General features: G+C 48.6%; 1 protein-coding gene across 7 annotated transcripts in view; it reads right to left on the bottom strand.

Moving 5' to 3' along the window:
* Positions 1 to 27986, bottom strand: part of RIMBP2 (RIMS binding protein 2) — a 1349166-nt gene that overhangs the window by 543864 nt on the left and 777316 nt on the right. For 6 of the 7 annotated variants that reach the window (XM_086942673.1, XM_086942667.1, XM_086942669.1 and 3 more), the window contains exons 8-9: positions 23973 to 23993; positions 15756 to 15960 (exon numbers count right to left, since the gene is read on the bottom strand). In XM_086942673.1, the coding sequence (XP_086798799.1) occupies positions 15756 to 15960; positions 23973 to 23993 (226 nt within the window). The remainder of the gene's footprint in view (positions 1 to 15755; positions 15961 to 23972; positions 23994 to 27986) is intronic. The other variant, XM_086942668.1, reaches the window with a different exon arrangement.

Here is a 27986-nt window from a genome sequence, read left to right as displayed (position 1 = left end):
CCCGCTGGTCCCGGGGCGCTTCTCGGCCGGTTGCTTCTCGTCCTGCCCCCGTCCTGCCTGACTTCCGGGTTGCGGCAGCGGGGCGGGACTTCCGGTCGGCCTCTCCGGGGCCGCACAGTGATTGGTCGGCCGCCTCACCACTTCCGGGTCGTCGCGGGCAGCGCGGCAGCCCGTTTCTAGGCAGGCAGGCGGCTTTCCAGATGATCCGAGGAGTGGGCTCCCTCGTGGATCAGTCAATCGGGCAAAACACTACGGCAATAAGCGGGGTGGCACCCGCGCCGTCAACTCGCCACACGGGGCGATCGGAGGCCGGGTGGGCACCGGCCTCTGCAGACCACAGCGCTCCCAAGCGCTGCAGGCACCATAAAGCGCTCGTAAGCGCTAAACAGCAGACAAAAGCGCTCTCCAAGCGCTAGGTGTGAAATCCAGCGCTCTCCAAGCGCTAGGCAGGCGATGTCCGCGCTCCCAGCGCTGAAGGGCAGAGAGCAGCGCTCTCAGGCTGCAGGAAAGAAGTCCTCAGTGCTCCCCAGCACTGGGGGACAGGACAGGGCTCCAGCAGGGCTGGAGGCAGGCAGGGGGGGCAAGGCTGGGCCAGAGCCAGCACACTGGGTCTCCAGGCAGGGAGACTCCCCAAGTGGCGGTCCTTCTGGCCCCAGCAGCGGCAAAAGCCCCCTCTGGCAGGATTCCAAAGTAGAACAATTTCAGTGGGGACACAGCCCCTTCTTATACTGTAAATTCCTTTGTTACAATGTGCAGGGTGGGGGAAAAACCAGTCGCAGCTGGTTCTGGAGCACTCTTGATGGCCCAACCACCCATTCCTTTCACTGGGGAGGCTAGGGTCATTAGACACACCACAGGGGGGCGGAGCCAGCATTGTGTGGGGAAAACCCAGCCCATCCAGGACCCAGGTACACTCCTCCCACACATCACTCATGCTAATCTCCCACTCACCACCGGGCAGACCCATCCAGACTTCCTGGAGCCTGGCATGCCAGCCAGCTCCAGCCAATCACGCTCCAGCACCCTCACTGTACACATATCTCAATGTCCAGAAGTAGCACTTCCCAACTAGACACATACATGCCGCAGACACCATCTTGCAGCATTCGCTCTCACGAGTTCAGGCATACCAAACTCGAGCCTGCACTCCCCACGCATCAGGAACTACTAGGGACACACACATTCCCCATGCATTCCTATGGGAGGGCAGGCCAGCCATACTACACGCACGCACTTTCACTCTGGGACTCAGGGGAAAGTGCGCAGAGACCCAAAAATCACTAACACAGGGTCACAAATAAGGCAAAAAGTCTAGGGGTGAACCTGCCCTGCGGGCCAAGTCCAACACAACCCCCTTCCAGCCAAAACGCAGGGGAGAACAATCACCACCGTGATGGACTTCCCTGCTTGGGGCGATAGAACACGGATGCAGGCCCGCCACTGCCGGGACACCCTCCTGTTCTATGCCACAGTGAACCCCTAGGGTTCCTTCTAAAGCTACTGTAAGGACCAACTGGGCTACCCCACTGGTACTCCTCAGCTGTCCGCGGCCAGGACCAGGCCCTGGGCCACCCAGGTGCCACCGGTCCTTGCCAATTCGCAGAGCGGGGGGTAGTAACCCCTGGCACATAGTATCCATTCTCCACTCTCCCTGTCTGCAAGACAGGACTAGACTGCCACTGGTTCTCCAGCCTAGGGTCTACAACCTTAGGTGGACCAGGAGTCGCAGGGAAGGCTCTCCTCCCCTTACCTCTTCTCCTAGGGTTCCTCCTCCTCCGGCGAGGGGTACCCTTACAACGCCACTCCAACCCAGGGTTTAACCCCTCAGGTTGCGCCGGGGTCAGAGGTGGGCTTTCCCACCCTCTGCACCCCCTTCCAGAGGTCTGCCCTCTCCCAACTGGAGAAGTTCCCCTGGAAGAACCGGTCAGGACACTGCTTACAGTCGTCCTACCCTTCAGGTCAGGCCGAACTTGCACCTGGCCTCCCAACCTCCGGTCTAAAACCTTTGGTGGAATAATTGCCTGGCACTCCAGGACTTCTGGGGACTCACACGCAATCCCCCTGAGGCTGACACATGACCCATGTGTCGTGTGACTGTCTGTCTGGCGCAGATCTCCCGCCTCCTGTCCACCTGACAGGGCGCAAAGATCCCCCAGACCAGAAGTGGCGCCACCCGGGTCCACCCAAGACCTAGCCCAACTGGCTAGTCTCTGGTCCACTGGGGCATCCACTGGGAAACTCGTCCCCCAATCACTCCTCGCTTCGGACTTCTGTGCCCTCCCAACTGGAGCGACACTGCCGGACACTGGAACCCCTGGAGTTCTAGTTACAGACACTCCAGGTTCCCTAGACACTAGGAGATCCTCCTCAAGTGTACTAACAGGACAGCCTAGGTCCCCAACCTGGTGTTCCCTCAAGAAACCACCCAAGTTCTGAGACAGGGCTTCGGGCCTCGGGGTGCTCTCAGCCACCCCCTGACTCCTGCTCCACTGAGCCAGGCAGTCAGCCCCTTCACCCTTCCCACTATACTGGGACCTAGCTGGGCTACACTGAGCCTCTTCCACCACGCTGGGCTGGAAGCTCCCTGTACCACTGCTGTTGGACTCACTCTCTAGTGACTGTACAGAACCTCTCGCACTCTCCCAGCGGTCCGCTTCGTCAGCAAGCTCACATGCCTCAGACAATCCACACCCCAATAGGTGTGTGCGCAACCCTGGAGAACAACAACTGAGCAGGTGCTCCTTGACAATCAGATCAAACAAGACATCAAAATCATCTTCCGTGTTACCCAATCAAACAGTGTCCCACAACATTCATCCTCAAACTCCTCCCACGACTGGTGAGGCAGCTTCCTACTGCCCCTGAATTTCAACCTTAACTCCTCCTCTGGGGAAACAGGTACCAGACTGGGGGAACTGGGAGTGGGACTGCTCGCACTGGGTTCTACATAGCTGCCACCACTGGACTCCACCCTCCCTGGGGGATCCAGAAAATTAAGACTGCGGTCAGGGGATAACCTACACTCTAGGGCTATCTTCTCCCTGGCCAAGGCCCTCTCAGCCTCTGCAGTCCGCTCATTCACACCCAGCTGCGCCACCTTCCAGGCATACTCTAACCTGAGCTTCTCCATGGCCAGCTGGTGCTCCCTCTCTTCTCTCCTATCCACCCACTCCTCTGGGGACAGGGAAAGGGATGGGGTGCTATCTCTGACACGGGACCCAGCAAGGGACTCCCTTTCTAGGGGGTACTCGCTCTCTGCTGGCGCCCATCCACTGTCAAACTCACTCTCCACATCAGACTCTTCAGGGCTCCCCTCAGACCCACCACCCTCATGGTGTGCGGTCCGGGCCCTCTCCCTCTCACTGTGCTCACGCTCCCAGTCACTCTTCTGCCACAGGATCATGTTATCCCTAAGCTTGGACTGGGTGTCTGACTCACTCACTGGGATGTCTCTCTCCTTACATAACCGTACCAACTCATGCACACTGTACTTAAACAGGCCACAAAGGTTAAAAGGAGATTCCATCTTGACAGGATGCTCACAAACACGTGCAACACAAGGGAACTAGCAATCTGAAGTAGAAGTACACAATTCCAAAATTTCAACACTCTCCTTAAAAAAAGAACTCACTCATGCGTCCAGGAAAACACACCATTCATCCACACACACCCTCCCCTCGGATCGGTAAGGCAGTTTCTACCACCCCTGACTTCTCAACCTGACCACACGTGACACAGGTACCAAACTCTGGAAGCAGGGCGGGGGACAAATGTACTGAACACAATTATCAAATTACACTCTTCAGGAGAAGCAATAATGGAACTTCACCAAAACACAATAATCCCCAAAAATGTGGTCATCTAAAATGCAGAGCTTTGTAGTGGCCAGTTGCTACTGTGGTACAACGCAAACACAAATTCTTATCCTCACCGCTTGCCGCCAATGTTAGAACCGGGACCCTGGCCGGCCAAGACTCGCGTCGAGGTCAGTCAGGGATCGCCACTTCTAAGTGTCAGGGCAAGGGAGTTACACGCCAAGATAACCCCTCACTCGCCCTCTAGGTAACGTGGCGCGAGCAGTCAAGGCTAAACTTGGAGGCGATGTAAGTTAAGTATTTGCGCACGCACCCCAGCAACAACACCCAAGGCCCACCCAAAGAACCACTCCACACCAGGTTATGTAAAAAAATAGCCTTTGTATTATAACAAATATACATCAGATAAAACACACATCTTGTTACACTGTGCCAACAGGCACGGGCGGAATTTACAAGGGATATTTGTACAGGACAGGGCCACTTGGACCACTGTCAAGGGTATCAGCACTTTTAGAAATAATTACTGTAGCACAAAAATATAACAGTAGAGCATACAACCAGTAATCACTGGTAGCAGGACCTCTCTAGCACCACCTGTACTAGGGAGAAAACAACCACCTACATGTCACAATACCTATAGGGGTGCAAGGATAAAACACATGATGTATCAACATTCAGAGGTGTAAAGGCACATGACGCATAAGCAATACATTCAGAGGTGCAGAATCAATAACCATTACCCCATACTCACAAGTCACCACCTGTGACTGTCCCGGTGTCCCAATGTCAGGGCCTAAACGTGGCAGTTGCCCACTAAGTGCTGGGCAACTGGAGCAGGGAAAGTTAGCGCAAAGTTGGAGCCTCTCTGGGCTCAAAGAACCACCACTGTGGCACTGCGGAGCCTCTCTCAGGCTCTCAGACAAGGGGGGGCACTCGAGCCTCTCAGGGCTCGCAAAGCAAAAGGCAGGCTGGAGCCTCACTGGACTCCAAGCCAATGGTGCAGCCTCGCTGGGCTGTGGGGTCCCTCTCTCTGGGGACCCGGGGTCAGGACAAATGCTCCTCAAGAGCCTCTCTGGGCTCTTAGTAGATGCGCCCACGAGCCTCTCTGGCTCGCCAAACAAGGAATGCTGGACGTTGGAGCCTCTATGGGCTCTTCAATACACAATGCCCCCGAGCCCTCAGGCTCAAAACACACAGGCGCGAGGTCGCGCTTCCGAGAGGGGGCGGGCGGACACCGGCAATGTGTCCCGACGCTCCCCCCCCTCCTCTGCAGGCACCGGCACTCACCGGTCTAGCGATGGGCTCTCCAGCGGCGGCGGGTCTCTCCCGCTGGTCCCGGGGCACTTCTCGGCCGGTTGCTTCTCGTCCTGCCCCCGTCCTGCCTGACTTCCGGGTTGCGGCAGCGGGGCGGGACTTCCGGTCGGCCTCTCCGGGGCCGCACAGTGATTGGTCGGCCGCCTCACCACTTCCGGGTCGTCGCGGGCAGCGCGGCAGCCCGTTTCTAGGCAGGCAGGCGGCTTACCAGATAATCCGAGGAGTGGGCTCCCTCGTGGATCAGTCAATCGGGCAAAACACTACGGCAATAAGCGGGGTGGCACCCGCGCCGTCAACTCGCCACACGGGGCGATCGGAGGCCGGGTGGGCACCGGCCTCTGCAGACCACAGCGCTCCCAAGCGCTGCAGGCACCATAAAGCGCTCGTAAGCGCTAAACAGCAGACAAAAGCGCTCTCCAAGCGCTAGGGGTGAAATCCAGCGCTCTCCAAGCGCTAGGCAGGCGATGTCCGCGCTCCCAGCGCTGAAGGGCAGAGAGCAGCGCTCTCAGGCTGCAGGAAAGAAGTCCTCAGTGCTCCCCAGCACTGGGGGACAGGACAGGGCTCCAGCAGGGCTGGAGGCAGGCAGGGGGGGCAAGACTGGGCCAGAGCCAGCACACTGGGTCTCCAGGCAGGGAGACTCCCCAAGTGGCGGTCCTTCTGGCCCCAGCAGCGGCAAAAGCCCCCTCTGGCAGGATTCCAAAGTAGAACAATTTCAGTGGGGACACAGCCCCTTCTTATACTGTAAATTCCTTTGTTACAATGTGCAGGGTGGGGGAAAAACCAGTCGCAGCTGGTTCTGGAGCACTCTTGATGGCCCAACCACCCATTCCTTTCACTGGGGAGGCTAGGGTCATTAGACACACCACAGGGGGGCGGAGCCAGCATTGTGTGGGGAAAACCCAGCCCATCCAGGACCCAGGTACACTCCTCCCACACATCACTCATGCTAATCTCCCACTCACCACCGGGCAGACCCATCCAGACTTCCTGGAGCCTGGCATGCCAGCCAGCTCCAGCCAATCACGCTCCAGCACCCTCACTGTACACATATCTCAATGTCCAGAAGTAGCACTTCCCAACTAGACACATACATGCCGCAGACACCATCTTGCAGCATTCGCTCTCACGAGTTCAGGCATACCAAACTCGAGCCTGCACTCCCCACGCATCAGGAACTACTAGGGACACACAAATTCCCCATGCATTCCTATGGGAGGGCAGGCCAGCCATACTACACGCACGCACTTTCACTCTGGGACTCAGGGGAAAGTGCGCAGAGACCCAAAAATCACTAACACAGGGTCACAAATAAGGCAAAAAGTCTAGGGGTGAACCTGCCCTGCGGGCCAAGTCCAACACTCACCAACCCATGCAGCCACTTATACACAAAGTGAAACACTAATACATATATTTAAATATTTAAACATTACTCACTAATATTTATTTTTCAGAAAGACACACATTCACTGGATGGTGTCATCAGTGATGTCATCAGTGATGTCACTGACCATGTCATGAGTGATGTAATATGTGACGTCATCAGCAGTGCATTACACGCGCAAGTTATAGTGAGTCCAACTAACTATAACATGGAATTTCAATGGTTTTATGTCAGTAAAATTTCCAGCTAACTATAACTGGTGTGAAACCTACGTTTTTTTTAGTGAATATATATATATATATATATATATATATATATATATATATATATATATATATATATATATATATATATATATATATATATATATATATATACATACATACATATACACATACACACACACAGATAAACCATGTATAATAACAATTGAATCAATGGCGTGAAGTGAACATAAAAAATTACATATATATTTACATATCACAACACATCATGTACATGACACATGAACATATTACAAAAACACATAGATACAGTGTGCAGTTCTTGTGCTTTCTCCTACTATTTTACAAATTATTCTGGGTGATTATATACACTTGATATTAAAGCGGCGAGGTTTTGACCCCTGGGTTCACTGGCGATATTCTACTCGTCTGTATGGGGTCTTCTTCAGGAATAGATACTTAAGTATCTAAAGGTAATTAATCTGCCTATGATACTATAGTCAAATTTGGTTTTGGAGGTGGAAGGCCCCAACAGGCCATTCATTGAAGTCTAAGGATATGCATTCATAGGACCTCGTGCGCTACACGCCAGAGGTTAGTGAGCAGGGCCGGACTGGTAACAGAAACCAGCTCTAGCAACTGCTCAGCTGACCCCCCCTGGGGTGAGGGGGAGTGCAGCTGAGCAGTTTGCAAATGCCGGTTTCGGCCGATTTTGTTACAGGGGGGCGATATTTGCCGACCCCCGGTAACAAAAACGGCCCCCAAGGGCCCAAAACCGGCCCCCACCCATGCGGCCTACCGGGGAAACGCCCGGTGCCCGCTATGGCCAGTCCGGCCCTGTTAGTGAGTATTCTTTACTTCCCAGACTTTTGATAATTGCTGTTTCTGCCTTTAGTATTAACAGACTATTCAATTGCTAATAGCCATTATCCTATTGTTTAACACAGGAAAGCTTTACCACAGAATAATTCTTAACCAGTGACCTGAAGGCATAGATCACCATCAGGTCTCCCGTCCTTACATGAGTCCTTGAAGGAGGACAAACTGCCGTGCTAATTATATATTAGGGTGGAACCATTCAAGGTGAGCAGAGACTTGTGGTCTCTCCCCTATTTGACTGCTTTTTGTCCAAACCTTACCATACACTAAAGTACAATCATTTGATTTTTTCTAAAATAGGCTACACACAGATCTATTATCAAGTCCTGAAGAAGACCCCATATAGACGAGTAGAATATCGCCATTAAACCCAGGGGTCGAAACGTCAACGCTTTAATATCAAGTGTAAATGCTCACCCAGAATAATTTGCAAAATAGTAGGAGAAAGCACATACTGGGTTGATACTTTCTCTACAAGAACTGCACACTGTATCTATTTGTTTTTGTTATATATGTTCATGTGTCATGTACATAATGTGTTATGATATGTAAATATATATGTAATTTTTTGTGTTCACTTCACGCCATAATTCAATTGGTATTATATATGGTTTATCTGTGTGTGTGTGTGTGTGTATGTATATATATATATATATATATATGTGTTTAAATTGATCACACAATCTTCCAATAATTTACTATAAAATCATATTGCGAAAATAGAACATATGAGTTTTTCTTTTTGGTTTGGAATTAAGTTAACATTGATTGTTGGTCTCATCTTAATAAGAGAGATAGAATTGTTTGGAATAACTTATTTGAAGTTTGGCAGACAGGATACTCCATCACACATGAAGGATAATCCTCTCTGCGTATTACAAGTTTCATGTGCTGAAATGCCCTTGTAATATGGCAGCCGGGACACATGCCTTGTATCTGAAAGAGAATCCGGCCCCCCAAACTCTAAATAAGTGCCAAAGTCGGTAAAGTAAGTTGAATTGGCCAACAGGACTCTACAAAGTGGGAGGGAAATGTTGTTACCACAAAGACAGTGAGGGAAAGGAGCGTTGAACTAACAGAGTGGCTCTGGCCACAAGCATATTGGACTACAGCAACACACTCTACGCTGGCATCACAACCCATCTTCTTCACAGACTTCAAACCATCCAAAATGCCACTTGCAGATTTGTCCTTTACCTCCTGTGCCGAAGCCATGCTAGACCACTCCTGAGCGAGCACTATTGGCTCCCCATCCAGAAGCGCTGCCAGTTCAAACTTCTCACACGCACATTCAAGTCACTGCACAGCACGGGACCCACACACCTCCATCGTCGGCTTCACTTCGAGCAACCTACCAGACAACTCGGTCAGCATCACTCTCACTCGCACGCACACCCCACAGTCACAGAGGAACAGCGGGAGGCCAATCATTCTCCTACAGCAGGCAAATCCTATAACAAGCTCTTCCCACACATAAGGGCGTGCTCCTCTCTTCTTGAATTCTGCAAAAAGCTGAAGATCTGGCTATTCAATTAATCTTCTTGCAGCGCCATCAAGACTGACTGTACTCAGGCCCGGCTTCGCCACTCTCCTAAAATCACATACACTGCGCCTGGATACCCTCACGGGTGAGAAGCAGCGCTCTACAGATCCACCTTACATTACATTACAGAGCATTACAGTGGACTGAACTGAACACAGGCACTTCACAGTTTGAGCCACATTCAGTTGACCTTTTCAGACAGAAATTTAACTTGGTGGCCATCCTACATTAACAAGACAACAGGAAATGGGTGGAAATGTGTGATTTAATCTAAACAATGGGAAACAATGATTTGTGGTTGCATATGGCTGGTCTGCTTCTCCAGCCGCACACACCACAGATGGAGGGAAGGGAATGGTACCCAAAGGAAATCTCAGTGGCTAAGAAGGATTGAGGCAGCCCCATCTCTCAGGTGATTGTTGACGACTCATCTTTCACCTCAACACTAAACTTCACGCTCAGTTCCGGTGTCTGTAGAGTTCACATTTAGAATGTTATGGGAAGTGACAAGGTATAAGTTAGAAAAGGGAAGTTGGCTAGAGTAGTATACCACTACGGTTCATATGCATACCACTAAACCACAGGTTTATGTGATCAGCTGAAGACCAGGTGCTTTGCACAAAATATCGGAGAAGAAATATTGTGTCCACAAAATATTGTGTCAAGAATATTAGGGACAAATACATTGAGAAGGTCAGTTTCTATGGGTAAGCAAACTCAAACTATACTTAACTCCACAGATATGTACTTTGATGATATATAAATGTATATATATTCAGGGTTTGTAGATGTGGAGTTAAGAACAGTTATCTATACTTACCCACCACCTACCTACTCACCATCAACCAGGGCGGCAATCTGACTGAATGGGCAACCATCACCAGAAACGACACAGCAGTACTCATGAGGACCATCCACTAGCCACAATATATCTGCAACTTGGGAACATCACCAATCAGCACCACCTCGACCCACATCATCAACACCTCCATCACATCCGGCACTTTTCCTGATACAGGGAAACTTCCAGAAATCAACACCCCCCTCAAGAAGCCCAAAGCCAACCCGAATCAACTGAGCAAATTCCAAACCATCTCCCTGTTCCCTATATAGTCCAAGTGATTGAGAAGGCCATCAACAGTCAACTCACAACCCACCTCGAATGTAACCATCTTCTAGACGACACACACTCAGGGTTCAGAAAGAACCACAGCACCGAAACAACACACAACTGATATGTGGTGTCCTACAGGGATCGTCCCTCAGACCCACCCTTTTCAGCATATACGTGACACTGCTTGCCTACATCATGTGATCATAAGCTATCACCGTCATCTCCTATGCTGATGACACCCAACTCATCCTCTTCCTGACGGGCATGACAAAAACCATCAGAACCAACTTCACCAACTGCATGACTATGGTGGCAGACTGGATGCGAACCGACTGCTTGAAGCTCAACTCTGACAAGCTGGAGATAGAAGTACTGGTCTTCGGCAACAAGACCTCCTCATGGGACTCCACCTGGTGGCTGTTGGAGGTAAGACCAACACCCACAGATCATGCAAGAAATCTAGTGATCATCCTAGTTGACAGGCTCAGCACGATGGCTCAGATCAATGCAGTGGGCACCTCCGACTTCCACATCCATCGCATGTTGCAAAAGATCTTGAAAAGATTGGTTCAGAACACCAGATGGACCATCACATAAGCACTCATCCCCAGCAGGCTGGACTATTGCAAAACTCTCTAAACCAGAATCTCCAAACAACTACACAGTCTACAGACCACCCCGAACATAGCAAAACTCATATTCGACCTCCCACACGGCAACCAAATCGCACCACACCTCAGGAAGCTCCCCAGGCTTTTTATTCATTAGCAAGGCCAATTCAAACTTCTCACACACACATACAAAGCCCTACACAACACAGGACCAGAGTAACTGAAGTCACATACACTTTCATCAACCCACCAGAGACTTATACTCTGCCTCACTCACACACACTCCCTGCATCCGCAAATGCAAAACTGGAGGTCACTCATTCTCCTACAACGCACCCAAGTCATGGAACGACCTACCTCAACACATCAGAGCCTCCTCCTCACCTCTTGAGGTTGGCAAGAAGCTGAAGACCTGGCTTTTTATACAAGCACTTTGGGACCACACACCTATGCTCCTTGCCCAAGTGCAAGAATACTCTCTCTGGTGATTAGTGAGCCATGACCTTGTTGCACTTACCTTCTCAATATTTTGGTCCTCAATATTTTTGACATGATAGTCTGTCCACGCAATATTTGTATCCTCGATGTTCTGTCAGAGAATCGAAGACTACTCCGGCCGAAGTGGCCACGATCAAGGATGACACTAGGCCGAAGTCCAATAGGAAACAAATGATAGCAGAGACCGAATTGCTCCGTTATTGACCAACAAAGTGAATGGTGGTGATGGGAAAGGCAACTTGGTGTAAAATTCAAGAGTCCCTGTCCGGCGATCGTCAGTTAGGCAATTGATTGTAATTCCCACAGGCTGCACAATAATTCTCTTGTTCTGCTTCTGAGTCTTATGCTCACATAAGACGGAACTGCTGCTGGTCCAGTTCATGGCCCTGTACTACCCCAGTCCACAGCAGTAAACCACCCGTCGCAAACTGAACAGGTGTGGAATAACTGAAGAGATCTGGCGCATGCCACTGGCCAGCGGGGATTTTGACTTAGTCCAACACTACAGGTCCAAACAAGCTGCATACTGCGACCGATTCTTGACATCTCACAATGGCAATCAGATATCGGATGATATTAAAGTCCATCCTGGCAGATCTCTCCACCATTTCACCAAAGTGGTGCATGCTCAGGACCATCACTTGTATATAAGATATCTCAGGATGGACAACCCAGTGCAGCTACCAGCTGAGAAGACAATGAACGTAAGACACACCATACAGGGCCTGCAGCGCTGCTCCAAGCTGCCAGTTTACTGAAAGCCATACACTGCGTGCTTGTCTCTCACACTTCGTCCATCACACTGCTAAGCGATGCGTTCCATAGCAAGCAACTAGACCTCGGTGGTCATCATGTACGATATTGAAACCCTTCCCACACAGCATCAAAAATGAAGACAACTCAGTTCCAACCACACACTCCACAGGGTGTAGTGTGCCACCAATATAGACAAGCACTTCAGCACCCCACATAGGCGTAGTAAGCACTGCATACATTTTACAATAAAATACTATCAAATATTCACCCTATCGCGTACAGCATTATTTATGTGGGGCCCTGAAGTGAAAACGCCTCCCTGTATCCATAGGAGCCGAGAAGGCGTGGTTCACTCCAAAGGCATACTTTGTATCCGTAAACACTGAAACAATCTTTTTCACAGCTGATATGCATGCTCGAGTGGGGGCCATAGGTTTCACTACTTGAGCAGAATGAACTTGGGGTACATGGCGAATTTTGGGGAAATCACAGAACGTGCATGCAAAGTATGGAGCTAAAAGATTTCAACCTCCTTTCTGAACCATCCCAGCCGCTGTTAGGTACAGGTTCTTTGGACAAAACAATTCCGGGCTTGGTCAGGTGTGGTCTACAAGCAAACGTGGACATGACGCAAAACACCAGCCAACTCACCAGCTATTGAACCTAGAGCAGAAACCTCCAAATCTTCTACTTCTAATGGTTGGGGTTCTTGTAGTGTCACACTGGGGTAAGGCGGTGTGGGGACATGATATTTCCAGGCGGAGGTTTAAGCATAAAGAGGGTCCCGGCAATTTGAACCGTTAACGGAACCCCAAAAAGGGGTCTTGCAATCGGTGGGAGGATACCGCCCCTGAGGCGTCAGTTTTTTGGGGTCTGAGAACCCCATGGTGCGTGCAAAGGCGTCTATTCAAAGCTCTGGAATCTGCTAGGGTTTGTTGGGAGTGGCGAGAGAGGTTGATGAGGAACCGCGCCTTCGCCGCAGGCTTTTCATGTATTTATACTCAGGAAGCCCCATTCTCCCTGCTCGCAGGCAGTATTTAGGTCAAACACTCCAAAATCCAAATCATAAGGCGGATGCAAACTGTGTAGGATGCATTTCAGTCCTCCACCAATCTCTATTGCATACTTAGGAACTACTTTATGCAATGTAGGAACACACGCAGGGGTGCTATGCAGAGCAGAACAAACCATGCTTCTCAGGGTATGGAGATGAGGTGGTTCTCAAAGCTTCCTGTTACAAGCAGATACATTCATTTAAGGGGAAAGAACTGTATACTTTGCTACAAGATACATGTGTATATCAGACATGTAAATAATGCGGCTTCGGTTTACATATGTGCATATATATAGAGGGGGTTATAGCTGCTAGTAAAAATATGACTAAGTGTCCTACTTGCATCTGCATGTATAATTTGTTAAAATAAAATATTCCCCTCAATTGTTGTCACATTCCTCCTCTCTCAGGCCCATCCCAAACCTTTCTGACTACTATGAACTCTCAAACATGCTTTTATCCAATGCACCCAACTAACAGGTGCCCATGTCCATCCTCCCAATACCAACTTCCCCTTTTAATCCTTACAGCTCCCTCTTTCCTAATCTGTTTCCACACAGACACTTCTGAACGCACAAGAAGTAAAGAGAACGAATGTATCACAACTCACTCATGAGGAAAAAGAAAGCAAATCTTGCTCATCTTCTATTTAACTCCAATCTTGGGTTTCGGAGTAGATGCTACTTGTTGCAAAGCGCTTCAGCGTATTCAATGGCACTATATACATACAATTGACCATTACATGCCAGCACTGGGCCATGAGGTCCTTTCGTGGGAGCTCGAGACATACAGCTTCACAGATCACTGCTCACAGATTTGTAAACGACAAGGTTCAAAAACAAAAACTTTTAAGCAGCAAGTGGAAGTCCGAGCTCAAATATGATTTTTAAATAGTGTTGTTTGCACTGACTGTAGATTTGTGCAGTTAACCGAGAACATTACACTTGACCATGCCTACAAACCACGACAAAACGTCGGTCCATGCTGTCATTCTGTCTAACTCACACACTTGTGCTTACAGCCAGCTCAGAGGACAACCAGGAGGAAAACCCAGCAGCAGGAGTAGGTTACTGCTGGGATTTTCACTCCAGCAGCAGAAAAGGGGCATAAACTGCAACATTGCATGCAGTAAAATGACCAGATTCTCTGCTCCTTTTCTTATTTTCCCCATAGAAGTTACTCTTCACCTTTAGATGTTGGTAGTGACAGAAGAATTGACTGCCCCATAGAATTTACTCTTGGCCTTTAGATGGTGGTAGTGGCACAACCCTCTTGTGGAGTGGCTCTACCCATTCACTAATATTGGGTATGTCCACCAGTTGTGTAAGGTGTAGGGTGCAAATGTCCCTCTTGTGGTAAATGTTTTTCAAAATCCATCAGGGGTCTTGTGGGACACTGGAACACACCTGCAGTCCGCCTCCTGCTTCCAGCTTCCCAACTCTAACCAATTATGTCACTTTTTTTGCCATCTCCCACTTACAATATGATTTGCTCTTTTGACAGAATAGAAAACCTGCCTGCAGCTCCCCAGTAATTTTCTCATCTTCACCCACTCAGATGATTCCCGAAAGGCTCTAAATGCGCTGCCGACTGCTTATTCAAGCAGCACTGTCCGCCTCCCCAAAATACCCTCGGGGAGTTCAGAGAGGGGTGTCAATCTTTCCCCATGTGTCTACATGTTCCAACCAATGACCTGCTGTATCACCTACAACCCCCTCCCCTCCCAAAGTAAAACTCACCATTGCAAGACGCCAATGCAACGCGAACCCAAGAAGGACAGGAACGAAAAGACCAGGAGAGGTTCCCGCTCATGCTTTATTCCCAAAATCACCAGCAATGGCCGCCACAGGTCAGGCGTCTCCTATCACTCAACCTGTAAAAGACGCTGAAAACTCATCTCTTCCAGGAACATCCCAGTGGCTGCTGAGAAGGAACCTCCTGGATCCTTGTACCCAGGATACGCCAGAAAGAGACTACGGGCCCGATTCACAGAACTAACTTAAGACAAAATCCTAAACTTACTGCCATTTTGGTATTCACAGAAGGCAGTTAGGAGTCCTAAGTAGTAAAGTTAGGAGTCCTACCTTTAGGACCCCTAATTGCCTTCTGTGAATACCGAAAGTCTTAAAGTTAGGATTTTTCTCAGTTTAGGAGTCCTAAAGTTCTAACTTTACTACTCCTAAACTGAGAAAAACCCTAACTTTAAGACTTTCGCTATTCACAGCAGGCATTTAGGAGTCCTAAAGTTAAGAGTCCTAACTTCTGTGAATACCAAAATGGTAGTAAGTTTAGGATTTTGTCTTAAGTTAGTTCTGTGAATCGGGCCCTGCATCAAGATCCACCACACAACTAAGTCACAATCATGAGTCGTGCCCCACCTCTTTGTTGAGTGTGGCTCTCTGGTTCTTCATCTCCTGATCCCATCAACTCTGCCCTTGGAGCTGAAGGCCCTGGCCCATGGACCTCTTCTCCCAGGCATGTGTGGACACATCTTGATTAGGACATTCACTTATGATTGAAAAAGGTGGCCTGGTACCACCTTGGAACTTGTCCTGGTTCTTACCTTTACCTATGGAGGTGGCAATTCCATTCATGAACTGGGTCAGGGCTTTGCCTGGGGTGCCCAGGGCGTCGGAGGAGGTCAGGGAGGTCCCGCTCAACAGGTCAATCTTGCCGGTTTGTTGCCGGAACTTTTCCAGCTCCTTGGAGAGGAGGTTAAACTGCTGACTCTGCATGCGGCATTTCTCCTCGAGTTCTCGGACCTTGGCCTGTGGATGAGAAACACAAGACGAGCCGCTACATAGATGAACGCAGCAAGGAGGACAAGCGGGTAGTGCAGCTACGTGGGTGGACTCTGGACAGTGGAGAAGCAACAGGGGTGACCATGTGGATTGGATCCTCACAGTAGAAACACAAGCGGTGAGACTGCGTCAATGGCCTCTACACTGTGGAGACAGAGGAGGTGGACCTATGTGGACAGAGACACAGAAGGTGCAGCTACAAGGACAGGGATCTGTGCGGCTAACATACACGAATGGGCTCGACACGTCAGAGACACAAGGCATGCTGCTGCATCCTATGCAGAAACACAAGAGATTCAGCTCAAAGATCAGATTCTGCACAATAGATACAAGGCAGGGCTACAGAGAAGATTCTCTGTGCATAAGACACAGGTGGTTCAGTCACACCAATGAGGTTCTGTACTTTAGATGCACTGGTCGTACACGTATAGGGCTCTGTGCAGTGCAATGGTGCAAGAGGAAGCTAGGTGGATCGGAACCTTAGGAACGGGGAGACCTACAGCAGCGTAAAGCGGTTATTTGCAGTACAGACGCAGCACAGAAGCTGCGCGTGCACAGCACAGGTGCTGTGGAATGGAGATGTCTACACAAGGGTTTCCACGTCAATTAGGGAGTTGGAGACCAACCACTGCCTAAAAAAGAGTCTCCGTGATTATCAGCTCTTCGTGAATTTATGCCTGACTGCATATTTGTCCATCTTCTTCAACTACCTGCTAGCATGGGAATATATTTCTAACAAATTGCCTTCAGGGCCTTATTTACAAGTGGTTTAGCATGGAAAATCACCCAGTTTCTGAGAGGAGAGAACCCAATCTTGGAATTTCCTCCATGATAGCATCCCTATCAAGGAGGGAATTCCACTGATGGACTATCTTGCTTTCCAATACCACCCATCACTAAAATAGGCCAGGAAAATCCCTGTATAACTCTCTAAGAACAATGCATAACGTTTTAAACATATATACAAATAAATATTGTTTTTATTAAATATATAATTAAAGATTGTTTCAACAATCAACTCCATGTGAACAATTTTGGAATTTCTAAACAGCGACACTAGAGAGTTTTTTTTCTCTTATCGAGTCATATCTGTACTTGGCATTCATGACATCTATAAATCCAGTATTATCTAATGCTGTTTATGTTAGGCTCAAGTTATGCATAGATTTTAATCAGCACTGCATATCTATGATATTCACGCACACGAGGACGATAAACATGTTTCGACTAAATAGAGGAATTAGTCAAAGCCTTCTTCAGGACATTATACGTCTACTCATTATTTTTAAAGTTTATTTTCTTTCCCTGATGGAAGCAGTGATTACTTTCCAGAAGTAGCCAATATTTTTAAACCTGAAATTCTTACTGACGTTTTTTGAGCTGATAAGGAAAAGGGGCTTCATCATTGCGCTCTGTGTGAGACTTTTGAGAAGATGGAAGCCGAGTCACTATTTTACTGTTACATTGAATAATTCAAGGTGAAAAAAGGACTAGAAGGAATCTGTAGAAATAAATGATGTTATTCCACTGGTTACCCATGGATGGGAGAGTCTTAGACGACCAGTCACCTATTGCTACATCAAGTTGGGGAAGTGCTACATCCAGTGGAGAAGACGTTGAAATCTATAGGGTTCATACCCTTCCATGGATGTCCAAAAGCTGACATCATACACCAGCAGAAGCGGAACCCACCAGCAAGTAGTCAACTTACATTTCCACCTTGGGGCTCGTCACTGAGGAGGGGGGCGGGGCTTTAGATCACAAAACAAGATGGCTGACTTGGAGGGTGAATATCCTTTAAGATGGTTTGTTCATGAGTAAAAATGAGTTACTGTCTCTACTTCTTCAGTAAGAAGGGATTGCAGTGTATAAAGGGTGTATGAGAATTTGTGATAAAATGAATGCAATCAGTAATAAATTGTGTAAACATTCACATCAGCTAAAACTCAGCAGGGCACAGATTATTGATTGTCTAGAAAGTCAAATAAAATGGGCCCAACATATTTGCCAACCATGACACATACTCGCACCTCTGGGTAAAAGACACTCACCACTGCGCAATGGACACAAACTAGAACTTTGAAAATTAGCAGTAGGTAACATTCAGGGTCCCAGAGAGACAGATCACTTACATTTCTACATGAATTATTGCATGTGAAAGGTACATACTCATACTAGAAGGATGCAGACACTTTGGCACATGGTTTATTGAATCACAACATGGGTGTTAGTTACATGAATGGGGGTGAAATTCATTGTAACTCATTTCCAAGGTACAAAGGACTCAGTTTACTGTGAACCCTTTCAGGGTTCAAATAAATGGAAAAACCTCTTTGATTTGCAAAGAGGGGACCATTTACAAAGTAACAACATATCTGAACGATATTTTACATTTAAATTGGAAAACAACATTCAAAACAAGACAAAAATCAAAAATGACTTCTTGGTGAAGTCCTGAGTTTAAAGAATCTTACATTTTTGCCAGTGCCATAATAAAATGGGCACCGAAATGTAAGCCGGATGTTACAGCTAGAATTCGATTCTAGAAAGACAGAAGGAGTGAACCATTAGCATTCGGCAAACTCTGCGTCTTGTCACTGGCCTCTGCGGTTATTAGCATCACTAGTGCCCAGACTCTCAGTATCGGAATAACATTTGTTTCAGAAAAATATGCAGTGCTTTATGTGACAGTCATGAAAACAATGAGGCCTGTTGCCTTCCTCGCCTAATGCCACCTCGCCCTCCCCAAAATCCTAATTCAAGACAAAATCCTAATTTTAGACAAAATCCTAATTTAGGACACAATCCTAATTTAAGACAAAATCCTAATTTAAGACAAAATCCTAATTTAAGACAAAATCCAAATTTAGGACAAAATCCTAATTTAAGACAAAATCCTAATTTAGGACAAAGTCCTAATTTAAGACACAATCCTAATTTTAGACAAAATCCTAACTTAAGACTACTAAATGCCTTCTATGAATACCAAAAGTAGTACATTTAGGATTTTGTCGTAAATTAGTTCTGCGAATCGGCCCCTATGTTTTTAGCTAGGACTCATTTTCACGGTACGAGTGGACTCGAATATTCTCTCATTAATTCTGTGCCAGGTGTATCACTATGTCCACCTCATAGTTCAGCCAGGTGTATCACTATGTCCACCTTATGGGTCTCGCTACAAAACTCAATGGCATCTGGAGTCCTTGCAGGTATCTTGGGTGCAGACCCGGAAAGGAAATGTGTTGTAATTCATTACTTTAAACACCTGGTGGTGCTGCTGCCTGGTGGTTTGAGAATACTGCAGAATTTGCGGGTTTGCAGGAATTACCGAGCCCTGCGGTGGCCATTTTGTCTGAAGCCCCCTATCTCCAGGTCTTCTGTACTGGGGAACCAGGGTTCTTTGACAGGCACTTCCCTGGGTGGTCTCAGATCCTGTCGTCAGCAGGTGCATTGAACAGACAGCCTAAGCTTGGACAGGGCGGGGAGCTTGAGAGGGGGTCAGATGGTGCCTCACGGACCCATGATCACAGATCTTTGGTCTTCCACTGGTTTGATCCTAAATCGTCCCCAGTCCATCTGCTTCGAGCCTCCTGAGGGCTTGGGAGAGTCTGGCTGCGGCTAGTGTGCCTGGGTTTTTGGTGTATTTGTGCCACTAATATTCCTGAATACTGCAGCGGCTGCATGAATGAGTATATCCCGGGTCTACCACGCCTTGACTGGGCTTGGCATTCCAGAATGCTAATCCTTGGAGTAGCATCCCATATTTACAGCGTAGTCCTGTTGGGCAGATTCAGTAGCATACACTGTTCCGATATTGGATTCAAGGTAATATATTAAGGACCACGAAGACTTCCTGAGACGTGGACGAAGGGTAGGTGAATCAGCCACCACATCGCTCTCAGAATCAATCCTGAGATCGGTTCGCCCGCATACTCCAAGGGGCCCAATTCTTCTTAGATGAGGGTCACTAGTATTGGAACTTCAAAGTACACATAGGAGTGTAAATTGGTGATTTAACCAATGTTTCTGGTGTTCTTCAGAGTGTGGGGGAAACCTTCCTTTACCCACTAGATTGGGATCCACTCCCTAAGTGTAGATTTGGTATATCTTGATCGGTCCTGATGAAATGCCAATGATCCTCAGGCACAGCAGAGGCACGAAACATGTCGATCAAGAATTCCATCTGATTTAATCTCACACTTTTCTAGGACCAGAGACTGGTCACTCATAAAAGAAACTGGGACCAACTATTCCTCTAGTTTCTAACACTTCTTTTAATCTTGACATAGCTTCTTTATCCAAATTAAACAGACAGGAAAATATCTATAGTCATTTTCAACCAGATTTAATATCAAGTCTTCATATACTAGTACTGAGATTCACCAATACACACAGGGCCCGATTCACAGAATGAATTTAAGACTCAATCCTAAACTTACTACTATTTTGGTATTCACGGAATGAACTTACTACTTTTGGTATTCATAGAAGTTAGGATTTTGTCTTAAGTTTGTCTTAAGTCTGTCTTAAATTTGTCTTAAGACAAACTTAAGACAAAATCCTCACTTCTGTGAATACCAAAAGTAGTAAGTTCATTCTGTGAATGCCAAAAGTAGTAAGTGCATTCTGTGAATACCAAAAGTAGTAAGTGCATTCTGTGAATGCCAAAAGTAGTAAGTGCATTCTGTGAATGCCAAAAGTAGTAAGTGCATTCTGTGAATGCCAAAAGTAGTAAGTGCATTCTGTGAATGCCAAAAGTAGTAAATTCATTCTGTGAATGCCAAAAGTAGTAAGTGCATTCTGTGAATGCCAAAAGTAGTAAATTCATTCTGTGAATGCCAAAAGTAGTAAATTCATTCTGTGAATGCCAAAAGTAGTAAGTGCATTCTGTGAATGCCAAAAGTAGTAAGTGCATTCTGTGAATGCCAAAAGTAGTAAGAGCATTCTGTGAATACCAAAATAGTAGTAAGTTTAGGATTGAGTCTTAAATTCATTTTGTGAATCGGGCCCCCAGTCCTTTGCAGGCTAATCTAATCTAATCTCAAAGTGCCCCCTTGAGGAGGCCGTGGGCATTGCAGCACCAGTCAACGAGGAACAGGCTGATGATGAAGCATGCCACTTTTGGGTGGGTGAGGGCTCTTTCTTTTACGAGCAGATGCTCCTAGTAACATACGGTGTTCTTGGCTCTTAATGTATGACCTTCAATCCAACATTGGAACAGAATACCTCATTGAATTTGTTATATGTATTGTTTAAACTTAGATTTTAGCACCCAGAGGGCCCCACGTAAAGTTTGTGCCTGGTTCCCACAAAAACCTTTGCCAGGCCTGCTCTGGTTTCTTCTCTCTCTGCCAGGCAGCCTCTGCCACCAGTTTACTTGCTGATGGAGTACTCAAGCCATGTGGTTTGTCAGGTTGGGTCTGGCACACACTCACCACGGGTCAAGCGACGCCTTCTGTTTCTAGCCGAGCTGAAGACGGCTGAAATGCCAGAAACCGGTCCTCGGAAGCTTGTTTCCGGTCCAGGGAAGGCATGGCTTGGCAGTTCGGGCTGGACTGTTCCCATGAGGCACAGGGTCAGACTGATTTGCATATGGCCATGTCTAAACTGGGGAGGCAGAGTGGGCTAAAGAACGGTGATGGATTAAACCCAGATCTGTTGACTGTGTGTGAGTGTTTGATTGATTCAGATGCTCCGTCCATCACCACCCCCCCTTTTGTACCGCTTTTGGCCGCCATAAGTTGGCAGGGTATGCTCAGACGTGAGTCCCTTGCTCACTTTGCCACTGGATTCAAGCAAGCCGGGCTGAAGACGGCTGGAATGCCAGAAGCCGGTCCTCGGAAGCTTGTTTCCGGTCCAGGGAAGACATGGCTTAGCAGTTCGGGCTGGACTGTTCCCATAAGGCACAGGGTCAGACTGATTTGCATATAGCCATGTCTGAACTGGGGTGGCAGAGTGGGCTAAAGAACGGTGATGGATTAAACCCAGATCTTTTGACTGGGTGTGAGTGTTTGATTGGTTCAGATGCTCCGTCCATCACCATTTTGTACCGTTCTGTTTCTAGGCGGCATTGCTTCTTCGTGTCAGGGTGGCACCTGGCCTGGTGTGCAGTACAGTCAGAGAATATTGATAACCCTAGTTTAGTGGTTCATTCTGTATTTGTTTGTTCCTCCACCCCCTCTTGAATCCTGGGGTGGTGGGGAGCTGTGAGCTGCTCCCAGATTCCTGGCCAGTATCAGCCCTAATCTACAAGCCTGTGCCAACCAGACTCAACTGAGTGTCTGCGGCTCTGCCTGACAGGCTTGGCCATGACGTGATACAGCCTGGCAGCCAGGATGCAGCCATCTTTCCCTTTGAGAATCTTGTGCCAATATTAACTCGCACTGTCTAATTTCACAGTAAATAGACCCCCATCTTTAGGTCTCCCTGTGTGACCCTTGAGCAGGTCCGCATCACCCGAATTACATTTTTCATTGGCAATAAGGCAGACTCGCTTTTTTCATTTTGATTTTGGGAACTCAGATGCCAGATTTTCTTAAGAAACTGAAAAAGGGTTTGAGATAAAAGTATGAGTTTTATTCCGTCTTGGAAACCTCTTTGGACACGATAGGTTCAGTGGGCGGACTTCTTTGTGATTGTCTTGCCCAAAGACATCTGTAAAGTATTTTCAATGCAACCCACATGGCAACAGTAAAGTACAATATATTTGTAATTAGGGTCGTTGAGTCCCTCAATTGTCCCAGACCAATTTAGGTGAATTTCTAATAGTCCTGGACGTAGTTCGCAGAGTTTTGCTATGCGGAACTCCGCAAAGTTACAAAAAAACTCTGCGAAGTCCCGCGAGTGACGGAGTGCAGTACGTACTGCAGTTTGTGCAGGTATTCCGGCCACTCTAGTAGAAATTCCACCCGAGTGGCAGCTCGCGAACTTACCATTCGCGATCGCGAGCAGGCAGGGAAAAACTCAGTTGGACATCGCAAAGTAGAGTTTTCTGCACTACGCGAGCTCTGCGGAGTGCAGAAAACTCCGCAAGCTCTGTGAACAGAGCGAAGTTCACCGCTCAGGCCTAGTTTCTATTGGTTGCTCCAGAATTCCAGCCCCAGACCGTTTTCTTTCTTATTTTGTGATTTGAGGCACAGACCCTCCAAACCAATGTGTCTCTTATCAGTAGCGAGTAGAGGTCAAAGCCATAGCAAACTTTATTTCATTCTGGAACTGGTTGTCTCTTTTTTCCAACGAGAAACTGATTCCTGTATCCCCCCCACTGAAATCTCCTGTTATACAATCTGCAATGGATAAGAGCTGCCACCTCCATTTTGGGTAAAGAAGCTTATTTTCCTACTTGAATGTTTAAAATAAATATGGTTGAAAAATTGTTCTTTTTAAAAGGTCAGGAGTGGCAAAAATTAAAGGCCACAGAAAGCAAAGTGGCTAAAAGGTAGCTCTTCTGAATAATTGTATTTGGCACTGCTCCTTTAAGGGTAAGCCCCTCCTTCACTTTGCTCCTTTAACGGTAAGCCCCTCCTTCACTTTGCTCCTTTAAAGGTAAGCCCCTCCTTCACTTTGCTCCTTTAAAGGTAAGCCCCTCCATCACTTGGCACTACTCAATTAAGGGTAAGCCCCACCTCCACTTTGCTCTTTTAAGGGTAAGCGTCTCCTTCACCTGGCACTGCTACATTAAGGGTAAGCCCCGCCTCCACTTGGTACTGATCCATTAAGGGTAAGCCCCGCCTCCACTTGGTACTGATCCATTAAGGGTAAGCCCCGCCTCCACTTGGTACTGCTTCTTTAAGGGTAAGCTCCTCCTTCACTTGCACTGCTCCTTTAAGGGCAAGCTCCTCCTTCGCTTGCACCGCTCCTTTAAGGGTAAGCCCCGCCTCCACTTCCTGTCTGCACCGCCAGTGACAAGGGCAGCAGCTTCCGCTGACAGTTCACACAGGGCATCCATGCACATCCAATAGCCACATCCCTACAAATACCTGCATGCTGTCCAAGGTGTTCTGGGTGAAGCGCAAATAAATCCAACAAGACACAACGACAAAATGTGGAAAAAAAATTAAAGACAGTTTTACACACGTTGTTATACATCAAAACAAAATCACAATTAAACAGTTACCAGATACAGTGCATGCAAACCACACAGGTGAGAGAGAGAACCCAATGGCCACACATGCGAGAGTGATAACTCTAGGGCCACACGGGGGAAAAAAACAACTCTAGGGCCACACAGGTGACAGAGTCAACTCTAGGGCCACACAGGTGACAGAGTCAACTCTAGGGCCACACAGGTGACAGAGTCAACTCTAGGGCCACACAGGTGACAGAGTCAACTCTAGGGCCACACAGGTGAAAGAGACAACTCTAGGGCCGCACATGCGAGAGCGACAACTCTAGGGCCACACGGGGAAAGAGACAACTCTAGGGCCACACATGCGAGAGCGACAACTCTAGGGCCACACGGGGAAAGAGACAACTCTAGGGTCAATATCAACTCCAGGGTCACACATGCGAGAGCGAGAACTCTAGGGCCACATGGGTGACAGAGTGAACTCTAGGGCCACACGGGGAAAGAGACAACTCTAGGGCCACACATGCGAGAGCGACAACTCTAGGGCCACACGGGGAAAGAGACAACTCTAGGGCCACACATGCGAGAGCGACAACTCTAGAGCCACGCGGGGGAAAGAGACAACTATTGGGTCACATGGGCAAGAGAGACAGCTCTAGGGTCAAAATCAACTCCAGGGTCACACATGAGAGAGCGACAACTCTAGGGCCACATGGGTGACAGAGTCAACTCTAGGGCCACACGGGTGACAGAGTCAACTCTAGGGCCACACGGGTGACAGAGTCAACTCTAGAGCCACACGGGGGAAAGAGACAACTATTGGGTCACATGGGCAAGAGAAACAGCTTTAGGGTCAAAATCAACTCCAGGGTCACACATGAGAGAGCGACAACTCTAGGGCCACATGGGTGACAGAGTCAACTCTAGGGCCACACGGGGAAAGAGACAACTCTAGGGCCACACATGCGAGAGCGACAACTCTAGGGCCACACGGGGAAAGAGACAACTCTAGGGCCACAGATGTGAGAGCGACAACTCTAGGGTCACATGGATGAGAGAGACAACTCTAGGGCCACACTGGGAAAGAGACAACTCCAGGGTCACACATGAGAGAGCGACAACTCTAGGGCCACATGGGTGACAGAGTCAACTCTAGGGCCACACGGGGAAAGAGACAACTCTAGGGCCACACATGCGAGAGCGACAACTCTAGGGCCACACGGGGAAAGAGACAACTCTAGGGCCACAGATGTGAGAGCGACAACTCTAGGGTCACATGGATGAGAGAGACAACTCTAGGGCCACACTGGGAAAGAGACAACTCCAGGGTCACACATGAGAGAGCGACAACTCTAGGGCCACATGGGTGACAGAGTCAACTCTAGGGCCACACATGCAAGAGCGACAACTCTAGAGCCACACAGGGGAAAGAGACAACTATTGGGTCACATGGGCAAGAGAGACAGCTCTAGGGCCACACGGGGAAAGAGACAACTCTAGGGTCACACATGCAAGAGCGACAACTCTAGGGTCACATGGGGGAGAGAGACAACTCACTGGCCATACAGGTGAGAGAGAGAACTCTAGGGTCACATGGGCAAGAAATTCACAACTTTAGGGTCACACAGGGCAAGAGAGACAACTCTAGGGCCACCTGGGTGCGAGAGACAACTCTAGGGCCACACAGGTGACAGAGACAACTCTAGGACCACATGGGTGAAAGAGACAACTCTAGGGTCACCTGGGGAAAAGAGACAACTCTAGGGTCACACGGGCGCGAGAGACCACTCTAGGGTCACATGTGGGAAAGAGACAACTCTAGGTCACACGGGCGAGAGAGACAACTCACTGGCCATACAGGTGAGAGAGAGAACTCTAGGGTCACATGGGCAAGAAATTCACAACTTCAGGGTCATACGGGCGAGAGAGACAACTCACTGGCCATACAGGTGAGAGCGAGAACTCTAGGGTCACATGGCCAAGAAATTCGCAACTATAGGGTCACACGGGGCAAGAGAGACAACTCTAGGGCCACCTGGGTGAGAGAGACAACTCTAGGGCCACACGGGTGACAGAGACAACTCTAGGGCCACACATGCGAGAGCGACAACTCTAGGGCCACACGGGGAAAGAGACAACTCTAGGGCCACACATGCGAGAGCGACAACTCTAGAGCTACGCGGGGGAAAGAGACAACTATTGGGTCACATGGGCAAGAGAGACAGCTCTAGGGTCAAAATCAACTCCAGGGTCACACATGAGAGAGCGACAACTCTAGGGCCACATGGGTGACAGAGTCAACTCTAGGGCCACACGGGTGACAGAGTCAACTCTAGGGCCACACGGGTGACAGAGTCAACTCTAGAGCCACACGGGGGAAAGAGACAACTATTGGGTCACATGGGCAAGAGAAACAGCTTTAGGGTCAAAATCAACTCCAGGGTCACACATGAGAGAGCGACAACTCTAGGGCCACATGGGTGACAGAGTCAACTCTAGGGCCACACGGGGAAAGAGACAACTCTAGGGCCACACATGCGAGAGCGACAACTCTAGGGCCACACGGGGAAAGAGACAACTCTAGGGCCACACATGCGAGAGCGACAACTCTAGGGTCACATGGATGAGAGAGACAACTCTAGGGCCACACGGGGAAAGAGACAACACCAGGGTCACACATGAGAGAGCGACAACTCTAGGGCCACATGGGTGACAGAGTCAACTCTAGGGCCACACATGCAAGAGCGACAACTCTAGAGCCACACAGGGGAAAGAGACAACTATTGGGTCACATGGGCAAGAGAGACAGCTCTAGGGCCACACGGGGAAAGAGACAACTCTAGGGTCACACATGCGAGAGCGACAACTCTAGGGTCACATGGGGGAAAGAGACAACTCTAGGGTCACACGAGCGAGAGAGACAACTCACTGGCCATACAGGTGAGAGAGAGAACTCTAGGGTCACATGGGCAAGAAATTCACAACTTTAGGGTCACACAGGGCAAGAGAGACAACTCTAGGGCCACCTGGGTGAGAGAGACAACTCTAGGGCCACACAGGTGACAGAGACAACTCTAGGACCACATGGGTGAAAGAGACAACTCTAGGGTCACCTGGGGAAAAGAGACAACTCTAGGGTCACACGGGCGAGAGAGACCACTCTAGGGTCACATGTGGGAAAGAGACAACTCTAGGTCACACGGGCGAGAGAGACAACTCACTGGCCATACAGGTGAGAGAGAGAACTCTAGGGTCACATGGGCAAGAAATTCACAACTTCAGGGTCATACGGGCGAGAGAGACAACTCACTGGCCATACAGGTGAGAGCGAGAACTCTAGGGTCACATGGCCAAGAAATTCGCAACTATAGGGTCACACGGGGCAAGAGAGACAACTCTAGGGCCACCTGGGTGAGAGAGACAACTCTAGGGCCACACGGGTGACAGAGACAACTCTAGGGCCACACGGGTGACAGAGACAACTCTAGGGCCACATGGGTGACATAGACAACTCTAGGGCCACCTGGGTGACAGAGACAACTCTAGGGCCACACGGGTGACAGAGACAACTCTAGGGCCACACGGGTGACAGAGACAACTCCAGGGCCACCTGGGTGAGAGAGACAACGCTAGGGTCACACAGGTGAGAGACAACTCTAGGGCCACATGGGTGAGAGAGACAACTCTAGGGCCACACGGGTGACAGAGACAACTCTAGGGCCACACGGGGAAAGAGACAACTCACTGGCCACACAGGCAAGAAAGACAACTCTAGGCTCACACAGGTGAGAGAACCAACTCAGGGTCACATGGGGGAAGACACAACTCTATGGCAACACAAGGGAAACAGCACTGGGGCCCCTAGAAGCTCCGGGATGAGAGAGACAGACCTATAGCCACCAGTTTGAGAGAGTGCGCCTGGAGC

This window comes from Lissotriton vulgaris, chromosome 11 (assembly GCF_964263255.1).
Source record: "Lissotriton vulgaris chromosome 11, aLisVul1.2, whole genome shotgun sequence".
Lineage (NCBI taxonomy): Eukaryota > Metazoa > Chordata > Amphibia > Caudata > Salamandridae > Lissotriton > Lissotriton vulgaris.
The sequence above is the reverse complement of the archived record's forward strand: the minus strand, read 5'-3'. Positions and strand labels throughout refer to the sequence as shown.